This window comes from Stylophora pistillata, chromosome 5, assembly GCF_964205215.1.
Source record: "Stylophora pistillata chromosome 5, jaStyPist1.2, whole genome shotgun sequence".
In the NCBI taxonomy this organism is placed as follows: Eukaryota; Metazoa; Cnidaria; class Anthozoa; order Scleractinia; family Pocilloporidae; genus Stylophora; species Stylophora pistillata.
Genome location: NC_142523.1, coordinates 12,117,395 through 12,145,288, shown reverse-complemented (window position 1 = coordinate 12,145,288; position 27,894 = coordinate 12,117,395). Strand labels below are relative to the sequence as shown.

General features: G+C 39.1%; 2 protein-coding genes and 1 pseudogene across 3 annotated transcripts; all 3 read left to right on the top strand.

Moving 5' to 3' along the window:
• Positions 1–412: 412 nt before the first annotated feature.
• Positions 413–23,159, top strand: LOC111344328 (uncharacterized). 2 transcript variants are annotated; one of them, XM_088760157.1, is made up of 17 exons: positions 413–566; positions 710–794; positions 1,639–1,718; positions 2,323–2,414; positions 2,869–2,977; positions 3,598–3,668; positions 4,294–4,401; positions 5,454–5,569; positions 5,674–5,756; positions 7,459–7,509; positions 8,331–8,399; positions 8,555–8,600; positions 9,162–9,262; positions 10,653–10,739; positions 17,620–17,666; positions 17,711–17,766; positions 21,708–21,869. In XM_088760157.1, the coding sequence occupies exons 1-17, from the start codon at positions 552–554 to the stop codon at positions 21,725–21,727; spliced, it is 1,236 nt and encodes a 411-aa protein (XP_088616283.1). In that variant the 5' UTR covers positions 413–551; the 3' UTR covers positions 21,728–21,869. The 2 variants fall into 2 exon arrangements, with proteins under 2 accessions (XP_088616283.1, XP_022807289.2); XM_022951554.2 differs by lacking the exons at positions 17,620–17,666; positions 17,711–17,766 and adding an exon at positions 22,422–23,159 and having other exon boundaries at positions 414–566; positions 21,708–21,878.
• Positions 10,760–16,993, top strand: LOC111344329 (E3 ubiquitin-protein ligase TRIM71). The gene has a single exon (XM_088760156.1). The coding sequence runs from the start codon at positions 12,746–12,748 to the stop codon at positions 14,729–14,731; it is 1,986 nt and encodes a 661-aa protein (XP_088616282.1). The 5' UTR covers positions 10,760–12,745; the 3' UTR covers positions 14,732–16,993.
• LOC111344332 (uncharacterized) lies at positions 18,718–20,969 on the top strand (annotated as a pseudogene).
• Positions 23,160–27,894: the final 4,735 nt, after the last annotated feature.

The following is a 27,894-nucleotide window of genomic DNA, read 5'->3' as shown; positions in this document are numbered from 1 at the left end:
TTTGCAGAATAATGGTAGACCACAAGTAGTCCCTGCTTCTGGGAAAAATCCTTTGCGTGTGTGAAAAGTAAATAAGTGAAAAAACATTGACTTTAGCGCGATGCACGGGACTTTGAGTAAGGCGCATGTAGACAAATCATTTTGGAGCGGGGGGGGGGGGGCAATCTTGAATTAATTTTTTAGTTATGGTCGTTATGAGTTGCAGAAACCTTAGAGCATCCTTTGCTCTCTATGGATGCATTACAACTATACAAGACAAGTAGACTTGGAAAAGGTGTCTAAGCGGCCCTGTGCGGTCAAACAAGCGCTGATAACCACAAGGTAGATAGTGTCGCCCTCACACAGCCCATGTGCGAAATTTAGTGACATTGAAACCCAAGGTAGAGCCTGAGAAATTTTAATATAGAGTCAGCGGTCTTGCGTCATAAGAATAAGAACGACGGCCGCCATTTTTGAAATTTGTGGAAGACGAAAGCTGCACTGATATAGGGTTTGGAGCTTCTTGGATCAAGTAGTGTTGAGCAGGTGTTTGCAAAATCGTCACTGTGGCGATGGCATCGAGTTTGGTAAGTTACATGCGGGATTAGCGAGAGAAATTGTGGACAATTCGGAAGGATGCAAAAGTGTTGTAATTATCATGGTTGCAAGACTTTGATTGCAAGAGAAATATCACCCTATTCTTCTCAATTGTGTTACGATTACTTCGTAGGAAGATCCAACGCTCGAAAGGCACTTTAAGGGCCACAGAGACACGGTGACAAGCGTTGATTTTAATCCAAACATGAAACAGCTTGGTAAGTCAACGACTGCCACCTTACGACGCATATCTGAGCCAAAACTTTGGAATTCAAAGATCTTAACAACATCTACAGTTACTCGCTCACTGTAGGAGCTTGTAGATATTGTATTATTCTCTTAGATCTGAGGCAAGATCTTGGAGACTTACAATCACAAAGAGTTAGCTTAGTGTTACTTGCTCACTGCAAAAGCGCAAAGAACAGTAAACAAAAAAGGCGTTTGGTAAAGTAGAAAAAATTAATATTCTGAAGTTGTTCTGAGGCTGAACGTGAAAGTACAGTACCTGATCACTTAATGTGCTCATTCAACTGCAGCCTCAACAATCTTGCATTTGTCTAAATGTAGGTAAAAAAAAGAACTACTTGTTTGCTTTAAAAAGGATTGTGCAACTCAAGGTTTGCTGAGGTGCAGGGACACATCATCTCCAAACCATACTTCAACAGGTGGTTAGAGATAATGATAGCAAGGGACTGATGGGGAGGGGAGGGGGAGAGGAGGGGAGGGGGAGGGGAGATAGTCATTCAACTGAACCAACCTTACTACTTAGAGAGTAAAAGATACCGAGACTTTCACAACAATTTTAAACAGGAAACATGAACATGTCTTGTGAGTTTGTTATTGCTTATGGGAACATGAAAACAGTAACTTGATGGTGCTCAGAAATGCCAAATTATTTCTGAGTTGCTCTGACTTTTGAGGATTTCATGAGGAGTAAATCAGTCTTTAAGTCAAACATATTTACCAATATCTGTTTAGATACGATCCTTTAAGTGGGATTTGCTAGCTAATTATGATTCATTCAATAATTCTTCTTACGAAGTACTTTACTTTCCTGGACAGTTACTGGGTCTATGGATTCAAGTCTAATGATCTGGCATTTCAAGCCTCATATGCGAGCATACAGATTTGTTGGACACAAGGTATGATGATATATTTTTTGCATCATTCCTTTAATTTGTTTCTTTGTCTCTTACCCTGTTAACCCTTTTATTCCTAGCAGCTCATCAGTAAAATAATATCCTTACAGTCTGCCATACCTGGCTACATGGCAACTACAACATATTTTACCAGAGAATAACTATGCTGTATTTCAACCAATTTACCTTATTTACATAGATGGGTAGAGATTTCAGACCCAGAGAATTGGGTTGTGGAGATTGTATGCTGTTATTTCAAGAAATGCTTTCCTTTTGGCTACTAAAACTGCAAAACCCTGATCATGGAATAGTTTGCTAATGGGGTGAATGGATCCTCATTTTCATTAGCAGAAACTAATTTGAGTAACCTTCAATCTAATGATGGTACTGTTGGCTAGTGGTCATGTAGATGAACTGTGGTGGAAGATTTTTTATGGTTATTTAAAAAGTCAGAAGATTAATTTCTTTTCTAGATAATCAGTATTTTGAATAATTTGACAGAAAATTATGCAGAAGAGGTTCAAGAATTTATTAATCTTGCATGGCTTTGGTATTTTTGATATTGCAAGAGACTTTAACTTTAAATTTCTCTTGATTCTCTTGTCAGGATGCGGTACTGTCAGTGAGGTTTTCTCCATCAGGGCACCTGATTGCATCAGCGTCCAGGGACAAAACTGTCAGACTTTGGGTTCCTAGTGTGTAAGTGTATTAACTGTAACAGTTGTATTTGCTTTACTTCAATTGTATAATGATCAATATTTTATAATTTGGAAGGGATTAACATGTAACTTCTCCCTAAAACATCCATACTTCATCCAGCAAACAGGTAATGAGAATACTCAAAACTCATCAGGTAGAGGTTGTTATCTTTATCCAATACCAAATTCCTATCAAGGAAATGTGTAGCAGCTAGAGGGAGAATTAACAATCAGATCTTGGGTGTTGAGGGATGATGTGCCTCTTTGACAGAACCTGTAAGTGTATAATGTGGATGAGTTGTTTGAGGATGGAAGTTAGTGCTAGTGAGATCAGAATAGTAGGGAATTCTTCCCTGTACACTTTGCTTTGCACTAAAATCTACTGGTCTGTGAAAAGTAGAACCCTAGAGTTGAATAATACTAATTCTTGTATTTCTCTGTTCTGTTTCGTGAAGTAAAGGAGAAAGTACAGTGTTCAAAGCTCATACAGCAACAGTACGAAGTGTGGACTTTTCAGGGGATGGACAATCTCTTCTCACTGCATCAGATGATAAAACAGTCAAGGTAACATACACTTGCGTCCTGCAAATTTATTTCAAGCCCTTTTGAAGGAAAAGATGAACAAATAACTTGACTACTGGTATGTAAATTGCTAGGAATAATTATGATAAAATATTTTTGATATATATAAAAGAAATGAACAGTTGTCACCATACCATGGCAGCCAAAAAGGGGTTAGAGACAGAATCAACCGTTCATTAATGCCTTCACATCCTAACATCAGTATGCATATTCTCCATACCGTTCTCTATACATTTCCTAAGGTGCTGACAAGGAGAATTTGTTTAACAATCAAGAACTTCTTTTGCTAGTGATCATTTTTTTATCCTTGGAATGTTAAATAAATGTGGGGTTTAGGGGTGATATTGTAAGGCGAAATTAGATGTTCATTGCTCTTAGGGACAAAAGGTCAAATAAGGGCTTGGTATGTCCAAGTGCACCCGAATGTACTGTAATAGTTTTTGCCAAAGGCCTTACATTCTGCTCTTTACGCATTGCTGCCTAAAATATGTATTATCACCTATAAACATTTTTATTAATGGATATCTTGCATAACCTTGTCATGTTTCTAGCTATCTTGCTCATTATTATTGATAATAATTATTTTATCATTAATGCTGTAGGTGTGGACTGTGCATCGTCAAAAGTTTCAATATTCTCTCAATGCTCATATGAACTGGGTGAGATGTGCAAGGTATTCATCATTTACAGTACTGTTGAAATAAATAAAAAAATAACATATGATTAATAGAATGAAAAATCATCAGATTAGAAGAATATTATGTACCTTACTAAGTTCAGTCTCTGATTTGAAAAAAGTCAATTGCAAAGTATCTGCTGCTGGGAGAAAGATTTTTTTTTGTCTTGTCACAAGTGTGGGACAAAAAAGAGGTGTGAATCCCCCTCAGACCTTCAGATTCTGCACTCCAGTGCTCTACCGCTGGGCCACAGACTCTCTGGTGAGCAAGGCCTATACACAAGTTCATATGTGACTCGTGTCTTGCATACTGTAACGATCAGCAGTGTTGATAGCTCCTTGTCTGTCTTTTAGCAAATAATCCACTTTAAAACTCTCTGTGCATAAAACCTAACGCTTCAACAAGGATTACAAAATTAAGGAGTATAAACTGCTGTAGAGGGATCTGTTGTTTGTAATAAATGCACCACGGGGAGTAGAAGTCAAAACAAAGCAAGGATTTTTTGGGTGTCTTTGAAGTTTTAAAGTATATTGCTCAACTCAGATGCCCTGACTTTTTTCACACTGACAGTAGTTCTTGTTCCTGTCAACTTTGGTTGTTAACAGTTCAGTATTTCTGTAGGTTTTCACCTGATGGGCGGATGATTGTTTCAGCAAGTGACGACAAGACAATTAAGATATGGGACAGAACAAGCAAAGAATGTGTTCACACATTTTATGATCCAGGAGGGTGTGTTAGTTCTTCTTGACAAATTCAATTTGTATCTTAGTTAAATTGTCATGGTATCAGTATTGCTCTTCACCAGCCCACATTGCTGGTATATTTTTATCTAATACTTTGTAAAGAATTCACCACCATTATCGATTTTTTTCCCAAGCAATGGAAGGTTCGGAAAGGGAACATTTAAACCAAGGGGATGGTCAGATTAGACAAGTAGATTGATAGGAGGGGGTAAGGGAAGAGGGCTGTCAAATTATAGTGGGGCTCCCACGCATACAAAACGCATATGGTGGCAAAGCCCCATACCCATGGAATATGGTCAACCTCTTTTCATTTGGTTGTCATGTGACTGACCGAGTGTACATACGTAGGTCCGTGCCCTCAGATTGCATGGATTGGGTAGGGGAGACTATCAAAATGAAGGGAGGGGTGACCCAGGCGAGTCTTGGCAAATGCACATCTTTTATGTTATCATTAAATATTACAAACTTGGGAGCTCCACTTGTAGGCTTGGCTAAATCTATATATTAGTAATATTAAACTGTTGTTGATCTTTCTACATTAGAATGCAAGTAGTCCCTCCACTTTGGCTAAGTCCCTCACATGAGTTAAAAAAAGATCAGCTCAGGGAGCTCCTGTGGTGCATCACTGTCATTCCAACAGCAATATTTTTTCACCGAATTTTATTTAACTGCATAATGGACTTTGCTGAAAAGGAAAGACTGATCTTAGCCTATTTCTTTGTGTAATTGTACATACTGTACAGTTGCTGTTACAGGGGACATTTGCACAAAGATGCACAATTCTATTGGTAATGAATTCCATCTGAGTTATAAATGCCATCTGGGCTTGCCTGGTACCTAAGCCCTGATTTTTCAAAATGAAATTCATCTTTTGAGCATCTCATTAAGAGTGGTGGCTTTTTATATAATCTAAACCTTTAATGGATGTAATGTGTGATTACCAGTAATTGTATGTCTGATAACATTAAGACAGAAGTTAAAGCTAGTGTTTGTTAATTAGCTTTTACATCTCTCTTACCTAACCTATCTTTACTTCAGATATGTAAACTCAGTAGAATTTCACCCAAATGGCACATGCATCGCAGCTGGTGGAACAGACAGTACTGTAAAGGTGTGGGACATAAGGATGAACAAGTTGCTTCAGCATTATCAAGGTAGACAAATGGATTTGCAGGTGTAAAGCATATTAGAACCAGGCCTTTGAGTTTTGCAATCATCTTTGATGTCCTGTAATTTAAATACTGTTTTAATTTTGTAGCTCATACAAATGCAGTGAACGCTGTTTCATTTCATCCATCTGGAAATTACCTTGTGTCAGCTTCAAGTGATACAACACTCAAGGTCAGAAGCATCTTTGAAGACTTAGGAGCAAGTAATTATAATAATAATTAGTATAATTTCAGAGCTGAACAAAGAGTTTCCAGCAATCTGATTGGTCGAGCGGTTCTTTATATGACACTATATAAAACGCTCCGCGCGGTTTATATGAAATGTTACACTAAAATGTTAATAAATGTTACTAAAATGTTATGATTTTAGAAATTTCTTTGTTGTTCAGCTCTGAAATTATACTTAAACAATTATTCGCCTCAAGTTTGGTGAATATTGTCGAAAAATCCCCTCGACTTGGTCTCAGGGATTATTCGACAATGTTCACCTCGCCTTCAGCAAATAATTGCTAATTAATAATGATAATAATTTAGGAATCTATGTATTTGTGCATGATCCCCACAGTAAAGAGCACTATTTAAGCAATAGTGAAAATCAGACCTGAAAAAATTCAGGCCTGTACGGGATTCAAACTACTGACCTCTGTGATACTAGTGCACTGCTTTACCAATTGAGCTAACAAGCTAACTGGGAGACTGAGAGCAGGTCATCAAATTAGTCCGACATAAACCCGTAAGATGATAAATCAAACACAACTAATAATTATATTAAATTTATATATCTGAACTGCGGTTGTAGAATTGTATTTGTGCACGATCCTTGCAGTAAAGAGCACTATTTAAGCAATTATAGTGAAAATCAGACTTAAGAAATTTAGTTGTTGACATTCTTTGAGGTGGGTCTACTTGTCCACTGTTTCCAGACTGAATTAGAATTTGAAATGTTGGATTTTGTGAAGGGAGAAAAACCCTCTAAGCAAGGAGAAGAACTAACAACAAACTCAACCCACATGCTATACCAGGTCTGGGAATCAAACCTGGACCACAGCTGTGGGAAGCAAGTGCTCTTAACCTCTGTGTCATCCCTGCTGCCCAACTAAATTAATGAACAAGAAAGGAAGGTGGGATAATGGTTGGTTTCAGCTGGATATGAAAGTTAACCTGAGTTATGTGAAAGAGCTCTGACTATTGTTCTTTGTGTACACTTTTGTATCCAGTAGAAACTTCCATCATATCTTCCTGTTACTTGCTTATTTGCTCTATGGGCACAGTTTGGGATCCATTTTATGTCTGATGCAGTTTGACAATTATGAGAGCCTACATCCATCACTTTTGGCCTACCAAACACCAGTTTTACCAACCCTTTCCCCTCCCCTCCCCCCTCTCCCTTTGACTTACCTTTTCCAACAAGCATTCAATCTATAATGTTAGTAAATATACTACATAATCAGGGGTTTCATTAAGGGCCAGGCACTGTGCATATTGACTAGCTGTGAAGATGAATTTGCCCACCTGGTTTGACCATCTAGAAGAAAGTTTAGCCTACAAAGAAATTTACTTCAAAAAGTTTTGCCCACCTGTGAAAACCAGTTGCCCTCCTGCTGGAAACATTAATGAAATCCCTGCATAATGTTGTGTTTTGTTTTTTTTTACTTTAATAAATTTTACTATCATTATAATTATATTCAGTGTTAATATATATTTTATTCATGTTTTCGTTGCTGTTAGTTGGCACACATATATAAGCCTGTGTTGATGAAGATATGTGCATTCATAGTTATATTAAAGTATATCAAAGTATGCAATAAAGAACACTTTTAAAATCAGTGAAAAGAACACTTAATCAGAATTGATGTTAATAATATTTTCTCCAGATATTAGACTTAATGGAAGGACGACTGTTCTACACTCTCCATGGACATCAGGTTTGTTCATTACATGGTGTAGCAGAAGTTATTTGGATATATCAATAAAGTTGAAATGGTAAATTGGCCACCATAACGATTACAAAAGCTGACGTTTCGAGTGTTAGCCCTTCGTCGGAGCGAATAGAGGAATTGTGGGTTGTGTGTGCTTTTAAAGGCAGAAAATGGAGCTACGTTATTGGTGGGAACATGGCAACGAGAAAAACACGAATAAATTAGTGGAATGAAAAGCGTTCGTTGATCCCTGTGGGATTTAGACTGCTGGTTTGAAAGATGAGCTTTAGTTCAAGATTTTTATGGCTTTCCATGCTACTTAAGTGTAAGAAAAGACCGCAGATTGCCATATGTAGCAGAAGTTAGTGTGTTATAACTTTTTAATCAATTTTTATTTGAAAAAAAAATGATATTAATAATATTTATATGACATATTCAATGCATTACGAGGAAATATACTATGTTGTAGTCTGTTATAAATGGGATAAAGTAGATTCCTCACTACCAGGATTTCTTTTAATATATCCCTTACTAAAGCAGTAGATGGCTTTGTTCAGTGTTTATACAGCTTCATCTAATCACCAGGGAGGTTGAAGGAATGGAAGAGTGTTATTAAGACAAAACTTTTGCGAATTTTGCTCTCTTTATGTGAGACTATGTAAAAAAAGAAAAAAATCATCCTTTAAAACCCATGCACTAATCAAAAGCAATGAGAGTGTGTCACCATTGGTTTACCGCTATAAAGCATTTCATAAGTTAACAGTATTTCTGCAGTATAAAAGGGGTTTCTAAGGCACTGAAGTTTTAATTTTTTTTTCTTATTATAGGGTCCAGCAACATGTGTAATTTTCTCACGTAATGGTGAATATTTTGCATCGGGAAGTTCAGATGAGCAGGTAAAAGGAAAACTTTTCTTAATCAATTGTCTGTTAGTCTACTTGTTTTTTTTTTTTGTTTTTTTTTTTTGAGTTGAAAGGGCACTTAGCGCTGTTGCTGTAAGTGATCTTATAATCAACTTAAGTTGAAAAGCAATATTTCTCTTTTTCCCCAGGTGATGGTGTGGAAGACAAACTTTGATAAAGTTGATTATGATGAAGGTAACTTATTTACACATAGAAGAGCCCCTTCACAACTACAGTCATATGTTCATATGTGAGGGTTCCTCAAGGAAGAAATCAGAAATCCCTGGGCAACCTTTGATGAAAGTTACTTAGAGGACTAAAAGGGGTTCCCGGTGTGCATGCAAGAAATTGGAATTTACAAGGAAGTCATCAGACAACTGTCTAAAGTTTTATGTTAGTTAGTCCTCTGAAACTTATTACAATTTGTTTTTGTGTTTGTTTTTATTTATTTGTTTGTTTACTGACTAAGCTACTTAACTGACTAAGCTTCCAGCATGTGACCAGTTATGTATTAACCTTTTAACTCCAATGAGTGACCAGGACAGATTTTTTTCTCCTTGGAACATCAGTACAATATCAAGCCGACAAGTGATGAGAATAAGGAAAGAAGAAAATTAGGGGATTATCAGTTGATCCAACACCAAATTCTCCCAACTAACTTCATAAGAATTGTATGGGAGAACGTAGGGAGAATTACTAATTAAAATTAAATGAGATTTTGGAATTGTAAAAAATTGTTTTATATGTTGTTTTCAGTGCTACGCTCTCACAGAAAAAGAGCAGCATCTCCATCTGTACCCACACCTCATACTCATGATCCCCCTCCAAGGACTCCACCCAAAGCAGCTGCACCCGAGGTAAGTCTGGACAAGCTTTGAATTTTTTAATTCAACAGAGAGGAAATTTTTAAGAACAAAAATAAGAAGATGAATAATAAGATGGTGGCAGGCTTAACTCTTTGTTCCCTTAAGAGTGATTAGCATCTAATTTCTCCTTACAATATGACCCCTTAATCAAGTATTAAGAGCATGAGAATAGGGGAAATGATCTCCAACGAAACAAAATCTTGATTGTTAAACAAATTCTACTTGTCAGTACCTTAGGAAATGTTTAGGAAACAGTATGGAGAATATGCATACTGATGTTAGGGTGAAAAGGTCCTTAGGAAATGTATAGAGAACAGTATAGAGAATATGCATACTGATGTTAGGGGGTAAAGGGTTAATAGTTTGCCAGCTGAACTCTGGGTCTAGAGTTCTGGGGCCAGTTGGTTTGAAGGTCGATTAACAGTAACCCATGGTTAAATTTTAAACCGAGTTTTTCTTTTCCTTTTTTTCAAAAGCATTTTCTCGGATGATTTTTTTCTATTCTCTTTAGAGCACCCAATCATCAAATTGTAGACAGAATTAATTAATCTGGATGTGCTTTTGAAGCTTTCATAATTATATAAATTCAAATTTCATGCCATCCCTAGGATATCCTAACTCGGTTTTGAACAACCCAGCCTCGGGCCGCGTTGTTCAAATCTGGGTTGAGATAACGCGGGGCTAGTGTTAAATCGGATTTAAGATCTAAAAGCTTTAAAAGAAAATTCAGTATGGTTATTTTTGTCTACAATTTGATGACTGAATGCCCTTCAAAGAATAGCGAATTTTACATCTTAGAAGGCTTTTAAAAAATAAAGAAACCTGGATTTAAATTGAACCCTGGGCTAGCGCCAATCAGCTTAAGAACAACTGGGCCCTGGGCTCAAGACATGGTTAAGTCATTGTGTCGTAGTTTGGGCAAGGAACTAAACTCTCTCAGTGACCTCCCCCGAAGAGTATATTTGGTTACTGGTAGATTGTTTAGGAAACCTAACGAGATGCAAGGGGAGGGGAGGGAAGGGGTAGGGTGACCTGTCATGGACTGTAATCCCATCCTTGGGGAGGAGTGTTCTAAAACTAAAACCTGACAATTCACAAAGACCAACTAGATGAAAGGAAAATAGCACAAGCAGCTAATGAGAACTGAAAGTAAAAACAAGCAAACTGGCTGAAGTGTGGGAAAGTGCAAGTAATCAAGTCGCACTTGTTTAAAGTTTTGAATCTGATTGGTTCAGAAAGTGGCGCGAGTTTTCTTGACCGATCCCAAAGTAAAGTGAATTAAAACCAAAGCAACATCGAATTACCTTGAACACTCAATTGCTAATTGCTCTGATATACTGAAAATGTGTGAAATGTTATAATTCATTTGTTTGATTTACAGGTCAGAGCTGGTGCAGAGCCTAGGAATCTCGCTGTTGGTGATCCAGAAGTGGTGGAGGTTGGGCCTGCCATGTTTTCAATTCCTCAGGTACCCTTGAACAGTTATTCCTTAGCTAGACTCTTTCCGCAAAATTTTCCTTTCGAAACTTTAATCTCCCTGAATGCACTACTTATGGTGCTTTTCTTTTTTTTTTTCCCTCTACTAAAGGAAGGCAAGAGCTTAGGATCCATCTCTCCATTGCTATGCTATTTTGCCTTCCTAAGTTTTTCGAGGGGGAGGTGATAATGGAAATAAACTGCGCGCGAGTGGTTTGTGTCTCTCAAACCGCGCGGACTGCGAGGAAAAAGCGAAATGCTCGTAGTCCATTACAGACCTCGTATTTTATTTTATCTTAGAGCATCGTACAGAACGCGAGCGAAGAAAAGAGCAGCGGGGTATTTAAAGAACACGAAGGTTAAAGGGTGGGAGAAGTGGATTTTTTTTTGTTCTTAGCGCTCATTCCTCTGCTTGTTTGCCGCAGATAGCTATGGACAGAATAAAAGAGCGTGCTAGTTGAGCAGTCTATCGGGCTGTCACACAGTGCATCGAAAAAAAAAAAAACACTCAGTTTTAAAGGCGACTCGTTCATTCCATTTCAATTGAATAACCTCTCTTCCTCCATCGTCCCACCCCCCCTATTCACATTTGCTGAACTTGAAAGTTGCAAAGTTTTGAAATTAAAGGAGAAATAGTGTGACAGAGAAGAATTCCCTAACAATTGCAGCCGAGCGTCACTTGCCTTCTTCTTCTCGCCTTTCCCTACCCCCTCTCCTCCTAACTCTGAATTAAAAATGACTTGTCGAGCAAACGATCACAAGCTTGTCAAGTTAATTTGCCTTAAGAAGACGCTTGCACAGCAGACTAATTTGACACCATTACTGCAACATTTGTTAGCCAAAAATTAGCCCACGATCCACACCAAATGCGATACACAAAGGAACCAAAATAGGTTATATTTTCCGTTCTCACATGAAAGCAGAATATCCCTTTCTGTCCATCTCACGGAATTTCCAAATGTGGACAGCACATGAAAACCAGACATTTGTTTGTTGTTTCTCTCTTACGCTTCTGTCGATTAAGGGCAATCTCTCCTTTTCGGTGAAATCCGTCGCGCGAGTAAAAACAAAAAACAAAAACATAACAAAAAAAAAAAAACCAAAAAACCAGGAGCTCCAAGAGTGATGCATGGAGCTCCCCCAGCGCGCTAACACAAATTTTTTTTTTAATTTTCTGATTTTCTTTGACTCGTTCGACGAACTTCGCCGAAAAGGAGGGACTACTCGTTGTCTACACGCTTTTGTAGAAAATTTACGAAACATTTAAAGAAAGACTGCTGTTAACAAATACCGCTTGTGATTCTGAAGTGATCCGGATCGCTGCTCTCGATAGAAAAGGATTATTTTTCGTGTGGTGTTAAACAATTTCCTCGGAGTCCCAAACTCACTAAACGACGGTAAGCGTAGCGATGATAAAATGAGGTAGATCATAGTTAGTGGAGGGTAGATGGTATATTAATAAACGTTCATAGCATTTTCTATTTCATGGTACAGTGACTGGGGTGTGATGCATTCGATCACGCTATGAAATCGATATAATTACTCAGTGATAGAGAAAGATGACAACGGGTGGATAAAATTGAAATGCAAAGCTGTCAAACTCCGCCGCGCCCTCATGCGACCTCAAGAGATCTGATTCGCTGCTTTAAACAGAATGCTAATTTAATGCCAGTCTCTCGGAATCACAAACAATACGTGGCAGGTGTGTTTTTTGCCTTCGATTCGTGATGGAGTCGCTTCTTAAAAACCTTAAAGAACATGTAACATGTTCGATTTGTTTGGATACTTACACCGAACGCAAGACCATTACTTGTCTTCACACATTCTGCTGTGAATGCCTGGAGAGACATGCACTAACGAGACAAAAACAAGGGTTTTATCCATGCCCCGAGTGTCAAGCACAAATTCGCATCCCTGAAGGAAATTGTTTTGAAAATCTGCCGAACAGTTTTCGGCACAACAGCCTGTTGAGTCTTCTTGCTGTTCAATACAGTGGCGATGGAAACGATATCAGCTGTAGTAAATGTCAGAAGAACGCTGAAATCAACTACTGCTTTGATTGCGAGAAGTTTATGTGCCCCGACTGTGCGAATGCACATGAAGTGTTTCGAGATACTTTGTTTCAGACACAAAGTCACACCAGTACGACAGTTTCAACCCACAGACTACGAGGCCTTGTTGAAAAGGCAGTCATTTTGCACCGTTAAGTATCACGAGAAAGAAGTAACAAAGTTTTTCTGCTCGGAATGTCAAAGCTGTGTTTGTCAAGTTTGCATCGCTACAGATCACAAAAGCCATGATGTTGTTCCTTTTGCGAAGGCAGCGGATGTTGAGAAAGCAATCATCATTGCTCGAACCAAGCTGCTGAAAGATAAGAAAGAGCTCTGCCAAGGTGTTCTCCGTGAATTTGAGAAGACAGAAGTAGAGTTGGAGGCGAATATTACTACCGCTAAACGCAAAGTTTCCCAAACAGTCGAAGAGGTGATGGGAAAGCTTCGCCAACTGGAGCATGAAGCCATTACTGCCCTCGAGGGGGCTCGCGTGTCGAGGGTTCAGAAATTACTTTCTGGGAAAGAGTCAATTGTCTCTTTGAAAAAACAACTTGACCAAGCATTTAAGTTCAGTAACAACCTGGCTGAGAGAAGCTCAAATCCAGACATAGTACAAAACAAGAAGAATATGGAAGAACGAATAGAAGACCTCATTAAGACAACAATGCCAACTCTTTCGCTTAGCTCGTTAGTTGAGTTTGTGTCGACATGTGAAACAGAGAGTTTAAGTCTGGGATTTACGAAATTCAGCGAAACAGATGTACAAGGATCGACTGTGGAAGGACTGGATCAGAATTTCCAAGTTGGTGTAGAAGCAGAGCTGCTCATTTGTCTCAAAACAAGCGAAGGAGAAAACAGAAACACTCAGCACACAGATCGTGTTGAAGTACACATAGACCCCGCTGATCAGGTGAGAAGTTTGGTGACGAGTGAAAAAGAAGATGGCCGTTTCCTGGCAAAATTTGTAGCGGAAGCACCAGGTGCTTATGAAATGGGAATTGAGATAAATGAACAGAAACTTGCTACTTGTCCCTTCACTATTCCGGTCAAGTCACGAAAGTTAAATATTGCTGGAAAGTTGGACCTCCAAAGAGCAGAGCCTAAGGGTCTAGCCGGCATCGCAGTGAACAGTAAAGGTGTTGTTGCTGTGGCTGAGTGTAAAATTCACTGTATCCTGGTATTTGATGAGGCGGGAAAGTTTGCGCGAAAACTTGGTTGTAGTGGCGACAAAGATGGACAATTTAACGAACCACTCGACGTCACATTCCTAAATGATGACGAGATTCTGGTGGCAGATCATTGTAATCACCGAATACAACAACTGAATGTACAGTCAGGGAACTTTGTGAAAAGCTTTGGAAAAAAGGGAAGTGGGAACGGAGAGTTACAGAATCCCACAAGTGTATGTAATACAAGTGATGGACAGTTTATCGTCGTAGTGGAGCATAGTAACAGCAGAATTCAGATGTTTACAATGGATGGCGAACCTGTGTTAAAGTTTGGAGACTGCGGCTCAGAGAGGCTGGATCATCCATTGGGTTGCATTTGTCACGAGGACAAGTTCATTGGAACTGACAAGGGAAATAACTGTGTGAAAGTGTTTGATAGCAAAGGACAGTTTTTGTACAAGTTTGGCGAAAAAGGAAATGGTGATGGAGAACTGAATCAGCCGCATGGGTTATGTGTTGACAAGTATGGCAAGGTTGTCATATGTGACTCGCTGAATAATCGGATTCAAATGTTTACATTGGAAGGAACTTTCATTGGAAAGACAAGTACTAATCTGAAACTAAAAAAGCCCCGGAAAGAAACTTTCACTGGAAAGAAAAGCTACGATCTCAAACTAAAACAGCTCTGGGGTGTTACCATTATGCCAGATGATCGGATTTCGATTACAGAATTCAACGCGAAAGAAATATACTTTCTGAAATAATTGTACATTTATTCAATTAACCGGTGAATCTTCGTTAAGAAACCCGATGAGAATGTCTTTAAGTTTTATTGTTTTATTAATTTATGGATGTCGTGAAAGAATTCGTAAGAAGATGGCCAGAACCGGGCAACTTACCGTTAAAATTTTCGAGGAGAGTTCAAAGATTTCCGTCGATTCATTACTTTAGTGATGTGATTGTTTGTGCTGTAAATTAACAACGATATCGGAGCTAAAAATAGCTGATGATTTGCTAGGACCTCTTCAAAGATTTTCAGTCATCTAGTTGGTCTCTTATTTGAAAACGGCATAATTTTAGCGAAGAGTGATCGCGTCACAGGGCTTATAGATCCGAAAGTTACGCGCGATTGAAATGAGCTTGAAACTCATGTACACCATACAGATCAACAGACCATGCAAGGAAAAAAATTCCTTTCAAATAAGATTAAGCTTGGTAACTGCTTTAAGACTTAAGAATGTTGTAAAGGGAAAAACAATATTTCTGCAAAATAACTGTACAAAAGCACTGATTCGTGAACATTGTTGTTGATAATTTTTAGCTTTACATTTTCTTAGTATGTTCAAGTAGACTTTTCCTTGAGCACATATTGATATAGGTTTTTTTTTTTTTAAAGTTTGATGACGGTCATTCCCTCGTCAGATGGAGCATGTTTTTACATCGAATTGTTTTGAAATTTATACATTTTGATTGTAGCTAACCTTAAAAATTGTGGCAATTGCTTGGTATTCATTTGCTTTTAGTGGCATCGTATTTTCAACTTTAAGTAATAGGATTAATATTGACAGTAGTCAACACGATTAAACTAGAAACAATTTGGCCATCGCGTAGTACTTATTTGCTTTTGGAAATGTGATTAGCCTGAACCGCTTTAAGTGTAAATTGTTTTTTTAAGCAATCAACTTTTCAGCATTTATTTCTCTTAGATTTTTACGTGGCCTTGTTTTGCAGCTTGATTATAATCGTTCGCTCGTCGAACACGGAAGTATCTCAGTCTCCATATCGAATTTTTAGATTTACGGTATACATATTGACAGTTAGTTTGCATAATTAAGTCGTAAACATTGTGAAAATTGTTAAGTACCTATATACTTTTATCAGCGTGGTAATTTGAGCTAAGCATTATAGAGAATTATTTAGACCTGATTGGTGCTCAAGGTTGAATTAACAGTTAAGTTGTTTTCAGAGAGGTAGGCACTTGTAAGAAAACATGTTGAATGACTTCACCAAGAAATTGAAACGGACACGACAAAAAGGTTTTCCCGTACCGTTTAGCTTGGCTGTTAGGCGTGAAGGAGTTTGGATAAACTTACGCTGGGTAACGAAAACCTTTGTTTACGTGACAAAAAGACAACTTTCACTTTTAGTCAAATTTTTAAAGTATGTTTTAGGAACGTTTCGCATACAGAATCATTATGAAAATGTCGATTGAATTAATTACTGACATTGTGAGACTTTTTTCACTGTCTTACTGTTCTACATTCCTTATCTTTTTGTTTTGCATACTGTTGACCCTTGTTGAAACGAGTATTGTACTGGATGCGTTGCGAATAACTTTACTCGTTAGACTTGAAAATTACCTTTACTGTTTTTTCATTCAATTATTTAAACAGTTTACTTTAACTTGTGTCCTAAATCCTTGACTGAAGCGGTCTTTTTAGGATTGCTTTTAGACCGGGTGAGACTGCGCCAGTAGATATCTTATGTATTCGCAATTTTGAAAAGACTTTGATTACAAAACCGTGCGGAGAGTGTTCACAAACTTGCAATAACGAAGACAATAGGCCATTTTACAGTTGTGTACTTAGTTGCCAAGCCTTTGATTCAGAGTGAGGCTAAAGATGACCTTGTCGTGATAGAGACCTGTATCTGGTTAGCATGATAACAAAGTGATTTATATTTGAAAGGCAGCAAGGTTTGTATCATAACAAGGTCATCTCTAGCCTCACTCCCATTCAAAGGCTTGGCAACCAAGCACTCAACTGTAAAAATGGACTATTACGTAATAAATTGTGTTGTTGTCGCATAACGCATGCGACCTGGCTATACTCTTTGTCGAACAAGCTTGTTCGCAATTAGTAGTCATTATTTTAGTTATATATAGTTCAGTAGCAGAGTGTTGTCGAGAAGCGTTCCGAAGGATTTCGATATTACTTTAGTTAGGTTTATTTTATGGTGTTTTGTCCGACCACTCATTGACCGTGACTGACACGATCTGGGGAAAATAAATTCGTTTTCTCATCGGAGCGCAGTCTTGCTTGTGTCATCTAGTTGGTAGAAATAATATAGCATCCCTCTTCCTCTTTTTTGGGAAAGTATCCACTACTCTATGATACAAATAATCATTGGGGCATATGCCATGAAGGCGATGCAGCTTTTCCCAAATACTCGTAGAACTCATTTTATAATAGAGATTGGCAAGTGTATTTAACAATTATTCCACGAGCGCGCGTTGGATATGAGATGGTAGATAGCCAACGAGGCGCGTAGCGCCGAGTTGTCTATAATCATCTCACATCCAACAAGCGCGAGTGGAATAATTGTTTTATTAAAAACGTTAAATTAAATTATTACATTTTATTAAATTTTTAGCTCCCTTTTAATTTTAAGCTGACACGTACGCTTTCCATATTTGTAGATTATGGTATATTGGCTGATATACTCTAATGGCTAAGCCAATAAAAAGTCTTGAATTGCATTATCCAATGATCTAGTTTTTAATAAATTGTTTTATATATTTTTTTGTGACCAAGTTAAAATTTGAATGAATCAATACAATTTTATAGAAAAATTTAAGATTTGAAAAGTTATTCGTGGTAAAATTTTTTGTTTGCCATTAAATTAGACGAATTTCCTTTTTTTTTTTTCATAGCTCTCGCGGTTTCAGTCCTTTAACATTTATAGAAGGAATCTGTATTTCTCGCGGCCCGCTTGAGTAGTCACCTATGTTAAACAAAACTGCTTACTGTGTCAAAGTACTCTCCATTCACTGTTCTTTCATCCATTGCAACGAGAGAGGGTATGTTGTGTTTTGGTTTTCGGTTAAATTCACCGCTTTTCCAAAGATGGAGTAGGATGTTGTTATTTTCGTTAGATGAGAGTTTTTGATTTTAGGGTCAGCATTGTTCCAGACATTAAACTTTGTTCCCATTAGCCTTTCCATCGTGTTTTTGCTCCGTTTGCTGTGCCTAAAGTGGAGTCTAGAAGGGAAGATTGATCATGAACGAGAAAAAAACAGCGGTAATTGTAACGAAGAAAAAGTGAGGTAGATGGTCTTTTTTGAGGTGTCCGTTGCTTGTAGCATTTGGTAACTAAGTGTCGACAACAACACATTGGGTCACGCTATGAAACCCACTGGATTACGCAATGATACAGCAATCAGACAATAGTGTGTTAAACTATCGACATAAAGCTGTCAAACTCTGCGTAAAGATCACGCGATCTTACAGAGATCTGATTCGCTGCTTTACATAGAATGCTAATTCAAGTTCAGTTTCTCGGAATCACAAGTAGATTTCACGCATGTGTTAAAGTCGGACATTTGTAATGGAGTCGCTTCTAAAAAACCTCAAAGAACATGTAACGTGTTCGATTTGTCATGATACTTACACCGAACCCAAGACCATTACTTGTCTTCATACGTTCTGCTGTGAATGCCTGGAGAGACATGCACTAACGAGACAAAAACAAGGGTTTTATCCATGCCCCGAGTGTCAGGCACAAATTCGCATCCGATAAATTCGCATTCGATATTCGATGGGCTGATATTCTTCTAGTACGGTCCCGAGCAAGCTTGGTTAATAAGAGATTTATTACACGACTGAAATTCAAAGGGACACAAGTGCGGTATCATTCGGGACCATTCGGGACAGTGCCCGGTCCAATACGGAGAGAATATAGACCGGCAATAGAGCATTTTGATTGGTTGTTTTCAGTTATTGGCCCCCTGACTTCCCGAGTCGTGTACTAAATCCGGGGATTTGATGAGACAGGAAAATTTGTCCGAAAACTCAGTTGTCAAGGAGAAAAAGCTGGGCAATTAAAGGAACCAGTCGACGTCACTTTCCTAAACGATGAAGAGATTCTGGTGACAAACGTAGGAAACCATCGAATACAGCAGTTGAATGTACAAACAGGAAACTTTGTGAAAGCTTTGGAAAAAAGGGAAGAGGAGACGGGGAGTTAAAGAACCCCGGAAGTGTTTGTATTACAAGCGATAGACGTTTTGTTGTTGTAACAGAGTATAATAACAGCAGAATTAAGGTATCTTCCATGGATGGCGAAGTAGTGTTGAGGTTTGGAGACAGCGGCTCAAAGAGGCTGGATCATCCGCTCGGCTGTGCTTGCTACGAGGACAAGTTCATTGTTTCTGACTCAGGTAATAACTGTGTCAAAGTGTTTGATGGCAAAGGAAAGTTTTTGTACAAATTCGGAGAGAAAGGAAACGGTGATGGACGGTTGGACAAGCCTTGGGGCATATGTATTGACAAATACGGCAGTATTCTCGTCTGTGAGAAATTGAATAATCGCATTCAAATGTTTACATTGGAAGGAGCTTTCATGGGAAAGACAGGTACTAATCTGAACTTACATTGGCCCTGGGCTGTTACTACAATGCCAGATGATCGGATTTTGATAACAGACTTTAAAGAAAATGAAGTATACATTCTGAAATGAATGCACATTTATGACATTAACATACGCCGAATCTTAACCGCCTCCCGGTTAGCTCAATGGATAGAGCGCTAGACTGTTGTGCGGAGGTCGAGGGTTCGAGCCCCGGCCGGACCAACACTCAGGGTCTTAAAATAATTGAGAAGAATTTGCTGCCTTCCTATAACATCAAGAAATGGTTAGATATTGTAGTCTCGGATAGGGACGAATAAATGGAAGTCCCGTCTTCTGCAGGGTTGGGGTAGGAGACGTTAATTTTCTACGCACGAGATTACTGTGTGATGGATGTCCTCCCCTGGGGTGGGATGGGTGGGTTTATTGGGCCCGCAGTAATTGGCGCAAGCTGTTGCGGTGTCCCTGCCGGTTGACGAAAGCTATTAAATTAAATTAAATTAAACTTGATATTTAAAACTGCTGAGAATATCTTTGAGATTTATGATTTTATTACTTCAGCGGAAATTCGTGATTTGTCATGTGTCGTAAAAGACTAATTGGGAAGAAAATAACTAGAATCGGCGACTTGCTTTTTCAATTCTTTAGGTGATCCTTAAAGTCGGCTTTCGTATAAAGTTGTTTTATGCTAGTGTAATTTGTTTTTAGGTAATCGACGTTTTCAGCATTTATTTCAATCAGACATTTTCGTGGACTTTTTCTCAAACTTGATAACAATCGTTAGTTCGTCGAACGGAAGCGTCTCTTTTTATCGAATTTTTTAGAAATATACATATTGACAGTAGTTACCTTGTTTAAGTCGTAAACAGTGTGAACATTGTGAAGTACCAATATACTTTTATCAGCATCGTTTTTTGATCGTAAAATGTTATGATAAATTAAAGGTGAGAATTATTTGACCTGATTGCTTCTCAAAGTTGAAATAAGCCGAAAACAACTTATACTTCTTTTCAGATAGAGAGGTATCAGAGAAAGAAAAAGTTGTGAATAATTTCACCAAAAAATTGAAGGAAAAAACGACAAAAAGGTTTTCCCGCACAGTTTACCTTGGTTAATAAGCAGGAAAATGTTTAGTTAGCTAGCGGTTGGTACCGAAAACCTTTGTTTTCCCTAGTAAATAGACAAGCAATTTTCACTATAAGACTCAGGTTTTCTTTGAACTCATTTTAGAACGGACATTGCCAAGTGTATATTGTTTCATAGATTTGTTTGTAATTAACTTAGTACTTGGATGGATCAGTGTATTTTTAAAAGAAGTTTGAAATGAGTTATACACCGAATGCAAATATGGCGTCCAATTTGAGTTGCTATTGTTCTGGACTGACTAGCCTCTCACACATGTAATTATCCTTTTGTATTTCCACGTGAAGACGAGGCTAGTCAGTCCAGAACAACGGCAATTCAAATTGGACGCCATATTTGCATTCGGTGTATTTACCGTTACAAATTGGTGTTTGTCGTTGAATTGAAAAAAACGTTCATGCATTTTTTGTGGTTCTCACGATTTCAGTCCTTTAACAATTCTTTAAGAAATTTGTACATCGTTCCTTCTTGAGTAGTTACCAGGATAAAATATAAGGCAGCTTATCGCACACAGTTCCCCGCTTATTACTGTAGTCTCGTGTGTAGTTGACCTGATTTCTTGCCTTGACGCTTTACACCCTAACTGTTACATCAGTATGCATATTCTCCATACTGTTGTTCATACACTCCCTTCTCCTAGCAAGGAGAATTTGTTTGACAATCAAGAATTTCTTTATATGGGGATCATTTCCCATATTCTCGTGACGTAAATGTGTGATTCAGGGTTAGGATGCGAGATACTAGTCACTCTCAGAGTTGTAAGGGCCAAGAGTCGTTTTGGCTTCCTTAGCGGAACTTAACTTGCTAAATGTTTGATGCTCCGAAAAAAAAAAAAAAAAAAAAAAAAAAAACACGCTAAATAACTTCTTCCTCCGTTTGCTGCACCCATATTTGAGTCTAGACGCTAAAATTGATGATGAACAAGAAGGAAGAGCAGTGGTTCAAGTAATGAAGAGAAAATGAGGTAGATGATCGTTAGCAGATCATAAGTTCTTTATCTCCGCAGACTGCAGACTTAAATAGGTCCCTTGGATTAGTGCAGTAAATTTAGGAGGGCCTAACTCCGTGAGAGGGAGGGGGGGTGGGAAATAGGAATTCCAAGTGTTTTTTTATCTCATTTTAATCTGCATGTTTTCTGATGTAATCGCACTACACCTTTTCAAAAATATACGGGAACCCCTCCCCCCTGACTTAATTCCGTTTGAGAGCCAAACTAACCAAAATGTTTTCTCGCCAATTTTCATTACTCAGAGACAGAGCAAACTAGATGAAGTAACTGGGAGGACTGGGGAGACCGATGGTTTGGGAGGTATCCCAGCTACAAAGCCTCCCCTCACTACACCCCTGGAAAGAAGAGATATTCCTCCACAACTGAGCATGACTCTGGAGCACATTGTGGGCCAGCTGGATGTGCTAACACAGGTTTGTCGTAGGAGCATTTCTGGACAGGGAACTATTTTCGAAACCAAGAGCCTTGGGAGTGGGGGAGGGGGTGAACACCTGTTACTGACGTCATCACGTTGTCAAGCATTTCGGAGAATACCAGGGAGTTGGGAGGTGGGGGGACCATGAAAGGGGGAATGGGGCAAAAGTGTGGCCCAATGAAAATTTTCACAAACCGACAATGGATCAATACCCGTTTCAAAACACCCTTCATTAAGCAAGACACACGACTTAGAAACGGGGACATGGTTTTCGTGTACTCAATTTCCGCTGACTCCCCGTTACCAATCTTTGATAAGGATGGGTTCATGAAGCCTTAATCAGGCGGTCTTTTATGGGGGTGGGGAAGCACTACAGTTGCTCAGTATCTTCCCTCCCCCTGGAAAAAGAAATACCTGACCGCAGGTTGGGGCTCATTTCGGAATAAGCGGTTGGCAATGAATTCCATGGCCCAGTCGGGAAAGAAGTTTTGGCCCGGTCGGGAAAGAGAGAGTCATTTTCATTCAGTCACTTTTTTTGCAGACGGTTTCGATTTTGGAACAAAGGCTGACGATGACTGAGAACAAACTACGAGAATGCTTGGATAACCAACAGAAAATAACTCTTCAGATCAGACCTAACGAGTAACGAAATACAACGCAAGCATCTAGCGACCCAATCATTAGACATGGTAGAATTCTGTGAAGTCTAGTCCCTGTCTGATAATATTGTAAACTTTTGAAGTCATTTTCAGTTGAGTGAGTAGTAATGGTTGCATTGGTTTAGTCTGTTCTTGTTTTAAAAGATTGTACTGCCCTCTTGAATAATATGAGTCTCATCAAGACCAGCACTTTTACCAGCGCATCAGACACTGCTTTAGGTTTCCTTTGTTAGAGCAGTTTCCGACTGAGTATCGAAAGTGATCCTGCATTGCTTTGGTTCCGCCTTCGTTCTCTGATTGGTCCAGAAATCCCGCGCCACCATCTCTGCCAATCAAATGCAAGAACTAAAACCAATCACAACTTGGTCCCTCTCGTTTTCCCGCGCTTCAAGCAGGTTGCCTGTTTCTGCTTTGAGTTCTCATTGGTCAATAATGATGATGGTAACTTTTTTTCTTGGCAGTTGTGATCATGCTGTGAATTTGGGTTAAGGACACTCGGGCGAAATGCGCTCTATGAGAAAACTGTGTTTTATATTTGTGTGTACATATCATTTAAAGTTACTAAGGCCGTGTCAGAACTGAGAGTAGATTAATAAACTCTTTTTACCAACTTTCTTCCATGTTTGTGCAGAGAATTTGTTTTCTATTTAGTCGGAAGTCGACGTAGCTTTTCTGCGAGCTGACTTTATCTGTTCTCTGCATTCGATTCTCTGAAATTGTGTTGTAAAAACTGTCTTCGATCGAAATGCGTTATTATTAATTATAGAATAAGCAAGGCAATAATTTTCTGCTAGTGGATACGACTTTATAATATCTCTCACGAGTGTAAAGAGGGAACGAGTGAGAGATGTTATCACTGATCAACACTCAAAGGTAAAATTCGTATTTACGCGTGGTCAGGTGATTCTTTCTTACGATTGTCCAAAAGGTTTTGAGTAACCGGGCTGTGATACAAAACAAGCGGCACTGAAAAGTTTTATTTCCACCAGTACCTTACGCTTCTGTGCTAAAAATTTGAGCCACAAGCATTCGGAATAGCCGGCACCTTTTTTCAGAGTGCCGACTAGTGTAACAACCCTGTCTTCTAGAGAGATAGAACCTGTCAACTAGAATTACATTAGGTTTTACTTTTCACCTTAAGCTTTTAAAACGCCAAACAATGATACTAAGGGGAATAAATTGCGAATGAGTGATTTATGTCACGCAAAAACTGCGCGGGCTGCGAGTAAAAAGCGAAGTGCCCAAAGATATAATGAGCTTTCAAATTCTAGGCCATTCACAGACCCCTTTGAAGAAAACGAACCCTATTTAAACAGCTACGGACAGAAGGGGAGATCACGCCAGCTTCACCACATGTTAGGCTGTTACCGAATGCGTCAAAAGAGAAAAGCTTAGTTAAGAGGGTGACTCCTCCATCTGCTTTCAATAGCGTAACTGGTTTTATCCATTCTCCCCCCACCCCCTCCCCCTCTCCCCTCTCCGTTTACATTTGTTGACCGGAGGGCTGATGTTTGAAAGTTGCATAGTTATAAGAATAAACTGTGTGGCACAGGTAGGTTGCAGCCGAGCCTTTTTTTTTTCTTGTTTTACTTTAACGTACATTTATTTCACACTTTTACTGCAAGAGTTGGTGGTCTCTCTGGGCAACTAGTCCAACCACCCTAGCTTGTTATCGGTTGACTGTTTTTGGTTAGGGGAGGGGTGGGTGCGCAGTTTCTCAGACATTCATCGTAGTCCACGATCCACACCAAGTTCGATACGCAAACGAGCCAAAATAGGTTATAATCTTTAGAGAGTTAGTTCCCGTTCTTATAAGAATGCAGATTTTACCTTTTCGTTAATCTCACAGATCTTATCATGACAGCACATGAAAACCAGACGTTTGTTTCTTGTTACTCTCTCACGCTTCCTTAGAAAAATTGCGAAATATCGGACTCCAAAACTGAAGCTATTACATACAGCTTGAGAGAACACAAAATCTCTTCTGAAGAGATGTGATTGACGGCTTTTAATCGGATACTGATTATTTTTTGCTATCAGACAAGTTTCTCGGAATACCAAACTCATTACACGCCAGTAAATGTTGCGAAGAGAAAATAAGGTAGTTGATCTATTTCCAAACATTCGTAGCATGTTCTATTTAGTGACAGACTCGAGAACGGCGCATTATATCACGTCATGAAATCTATCTAATTACTCAGGGATGAAGAAAGAAGACTGAAAGAATTCGAGGAATTACTTGCATAAAAATCACACAAATAGTGACAAATCATCAACGCAAAGCCGTTAAACCCCACGCGAACATCGCGTGATCCTAAAGAGATCTGATTCAGTCCTTAAATAGAATGCAAATTTCAATTTCTGTTTCTCGAAACAAACAATGCGTGGAAGGTGTGTTTTTGCCTTCAATTCGTTATGGAGTCGCTTCTTGAAAACCTCAAAGAACATGTAACATGTTCGATTTGTCTGGATACTTACACCAAACCCGAGACCATTGCTTGTGTACGTTCTGCTGGAATGCCTGGAGAGACATGCACTAACGAGACAAAAACAAGGGCTTTATCCATGCCCCGAGTGTGATAATAATAATAATAATAATAATAATAATAATAATAACAATAATAATAATAATAATAATAATAATAATAATATACGTTAATTGAAGCTCCCCCTTAGAGGCTTTTCAGCCACAATGTAGACTAACTAAGAGCTTAAAAATCCCCACTGGCAGGAGGGAGACCAATGGGCTATTTCAGAGCGCAGCCGAGGAGTTAAATTAGGGGCAACCGAGAACAAATCCAGTGAGTGGCAGGGTAGAGGACTTGAACCCGGGACACCGGATTATAAGTCCAGCACCCTAACCACTCGACCACGCCGCCTCCTACGTTTTGTGTCAGGCACAAATTCGCATCCCTGAAGGAAAGCGTTTTAATAATTTGCCAAGCAGTTTTCTGCACAAAAGTTTATTGAGTCTTCTTACCGTTCGACGCGGTGGCGAAGGAAATGAGATCAGCTGTAGTACAGTTGGAAGGACACTAAGCACTGTTCCCATAAATGATCTTATAATCAACTTAATTTAATTGAATGTAACATAATTTATATAGGAGCAGGGTTGGCGTAGTGGTGAGAGCGCTCGCCATCCACCAATGTGTCCCGAGTTCGATTCCCGGACCCGGCGTCATAAGTGGATTGAGTTTGTTGGTTCTCTCTACTCTGCTCCGAGAGGATTTTCTCCGGGTACTCCGGTTTTCCCCTCTCCTCAAAAACCATCATCATTTGAGTTTATTTAAATTAAAGTTTATTTGGATCTACACACGACCCCACCAGCTGTTCAGCTTTAAACATTATCGTGTCTATTTAAAGGTGTTATTATTATCATTAGGTAATGGTGTGGAAGACAAACTTGTATAAGGTTGACTATATATGATGAAGGTAACTTATCAGTTACACATAAAAAGAGCCCTTTCAGAACTGCGGTCATGTGTGAGGATTCCTCAAGGAAAAGATCAGAAATCCCTGGGGAACATTTGATGAAAAGTTCCTTAAGCCTGGTTCACATATAATCGCAGACGATCGCAGACGATCGCTGAAACCGCTGAAACCACTCAACCAAAGATCGCGAATCGCATGTTCACATATGAACGCAGCCGATCGCGGGGATCTTTGACAACCGTGAGTCCACGATTTACCATTCAGCGACAGTACAATGTAACTCCAGTCAACCAATATGGATGCAGAGGGCGCTGAACTTTTAATAGGTGCTAACATTCTGCTTCTGTTGTCTTCACTTAAACGGAAAATCGTCGCTACATTAAACTGAAGAAGAAACGTCGTTTAGTCTTAAGAAAGAGAGAGTTCTTTGCTAAAGCGATTGAACAAACAATCGTATTTTCTAATTTCTTCCATTAACTGTTCCGCGCCAATTTTACCTTCCATCTTGTCGAAACACACGCACATGTAAAAGTTGATAAGCAACTGGTTAATATGGTATCATGCCGCTTGCAGTGCTTCACGCTGCAGGGAAAAATAGCATTATGGGACACATTCCGATCGCATGATCGCAGAACTTTGTTCACGTATGATCGCAACCGATCGTTCTATTCCTGCGATCGCCTATGATCGCGATCGCACTCTATCACACACGATCATACACGATCGCAGTGCTGTTCACGTATGATCGCCGACGATCGCATGCGATCGAGTGCGATCGCCTGCGATCGTCAGCGATCATATGTGAACCATGCTTTAGAGGACTGAAAGGGGTCCTCAGTGCGCATGCAAGAAATTGGAGTCTCCAAGGAAGTCGTCAGACAACTACATCTAGCGTGTTATATTTATTAGTCCGCTGAAACTTATAATTTGTTTTTGTGTTGGTCTTTATTTATTTGTTTGTTTTGCATACTTTTAACTGATTAGGCTCCCAGCTTGTGATCAGTTGTTTATTAACCTTTTAACTCCCATGAGTGACTAGGACAGATTCTTTCTCCCTACGATATCAATACAACCTCCCGGTTATCTCAATTGGTTAGAGCGCCGGATTGTGCTGTGCGGGAGGTCGACGGTTCAAGTTCCGGCCGGACCAATACTCATGGTCTTAAAATAAGTGAGGAGAATTTGATACCTTTCTATAATCAAGAAATGGATAGATATTCTAGTCCTCTCGGATAATGACGAATAAACCTAAGGCCCCGTCTCCTGCAGGGTTAGGGGTAGGAGACGTTAATTTCCCACGCACGAGACTAATATGTGGTGGATGTCCTCCCCTGGGTGGGATGGGTGGGTGCTGGCCCTGAAAAGCACCTATGCGGAGTGGTCAATTAACCTATGTATGTATGTATGTATATATGTATGTATGTATGTATGTATGTATGTATGTATGTATGTATGTATGTGTGTGTGTGTATGTATGTATGTATGTATGTGTGTGTGTGTGCATGTATGTATGTATGTATGTATGTATGTGTGTATGTATGTATGTATGCATGCATGCATGTATGTATGTATGTATGTATGTATGTATGTATGTATGTGTGTATAATACAATATCGAGCAGACTAGTGATGAGAATAAGGAAAATAGAAATCAGGAGATTATCGGTTGATCCAATACCAAATTCTCCAAACTTACATCGTAAGAATTTTATGGCAGACAGTAAGGAGAATTACTAATGAGATCTTGAGATTGTAAGAGTTAAAATTGCTCTATATGTTGTTTTCAGTGCTACGCTGGCACAGAAATAGAGCAGCATCTCCATCTGTACCCACACCTCATTCTCGAGACCCCCCTCGAAGGACTCCACCCAAAGCAGCTGCATCCGAGGTAAGTCTGGACAAGCTTTGAATTCAACAGAGAGGA

Bases quoted from the DNA above. Each gene is read 5' to 3' on its own strand.
- LOC111344328 (XM_022951554.2), top strand. The intron at 4,402-5,453 runs GTGTGTTAGTTC...TCTTTACTTCAG, and splicing joins ACATTTTATGATCCAGGAGG to ATATGTAAACTCAGTAGAAT. The intron at 10,740-21,707 runs GTACCCTTGAAC...TTCATTACTCAG, and splicing joins CCATGTTTTCAATTCCTCAG to AGACAGAGCAAACTAGATGA.
- LOC111344329 (XM_088760156.1), top strand. From the start codon at position 12,746: ATGGAAACGATATCAGCTGTAGTAAATGTCAGAAGAACGCTGAAATCA.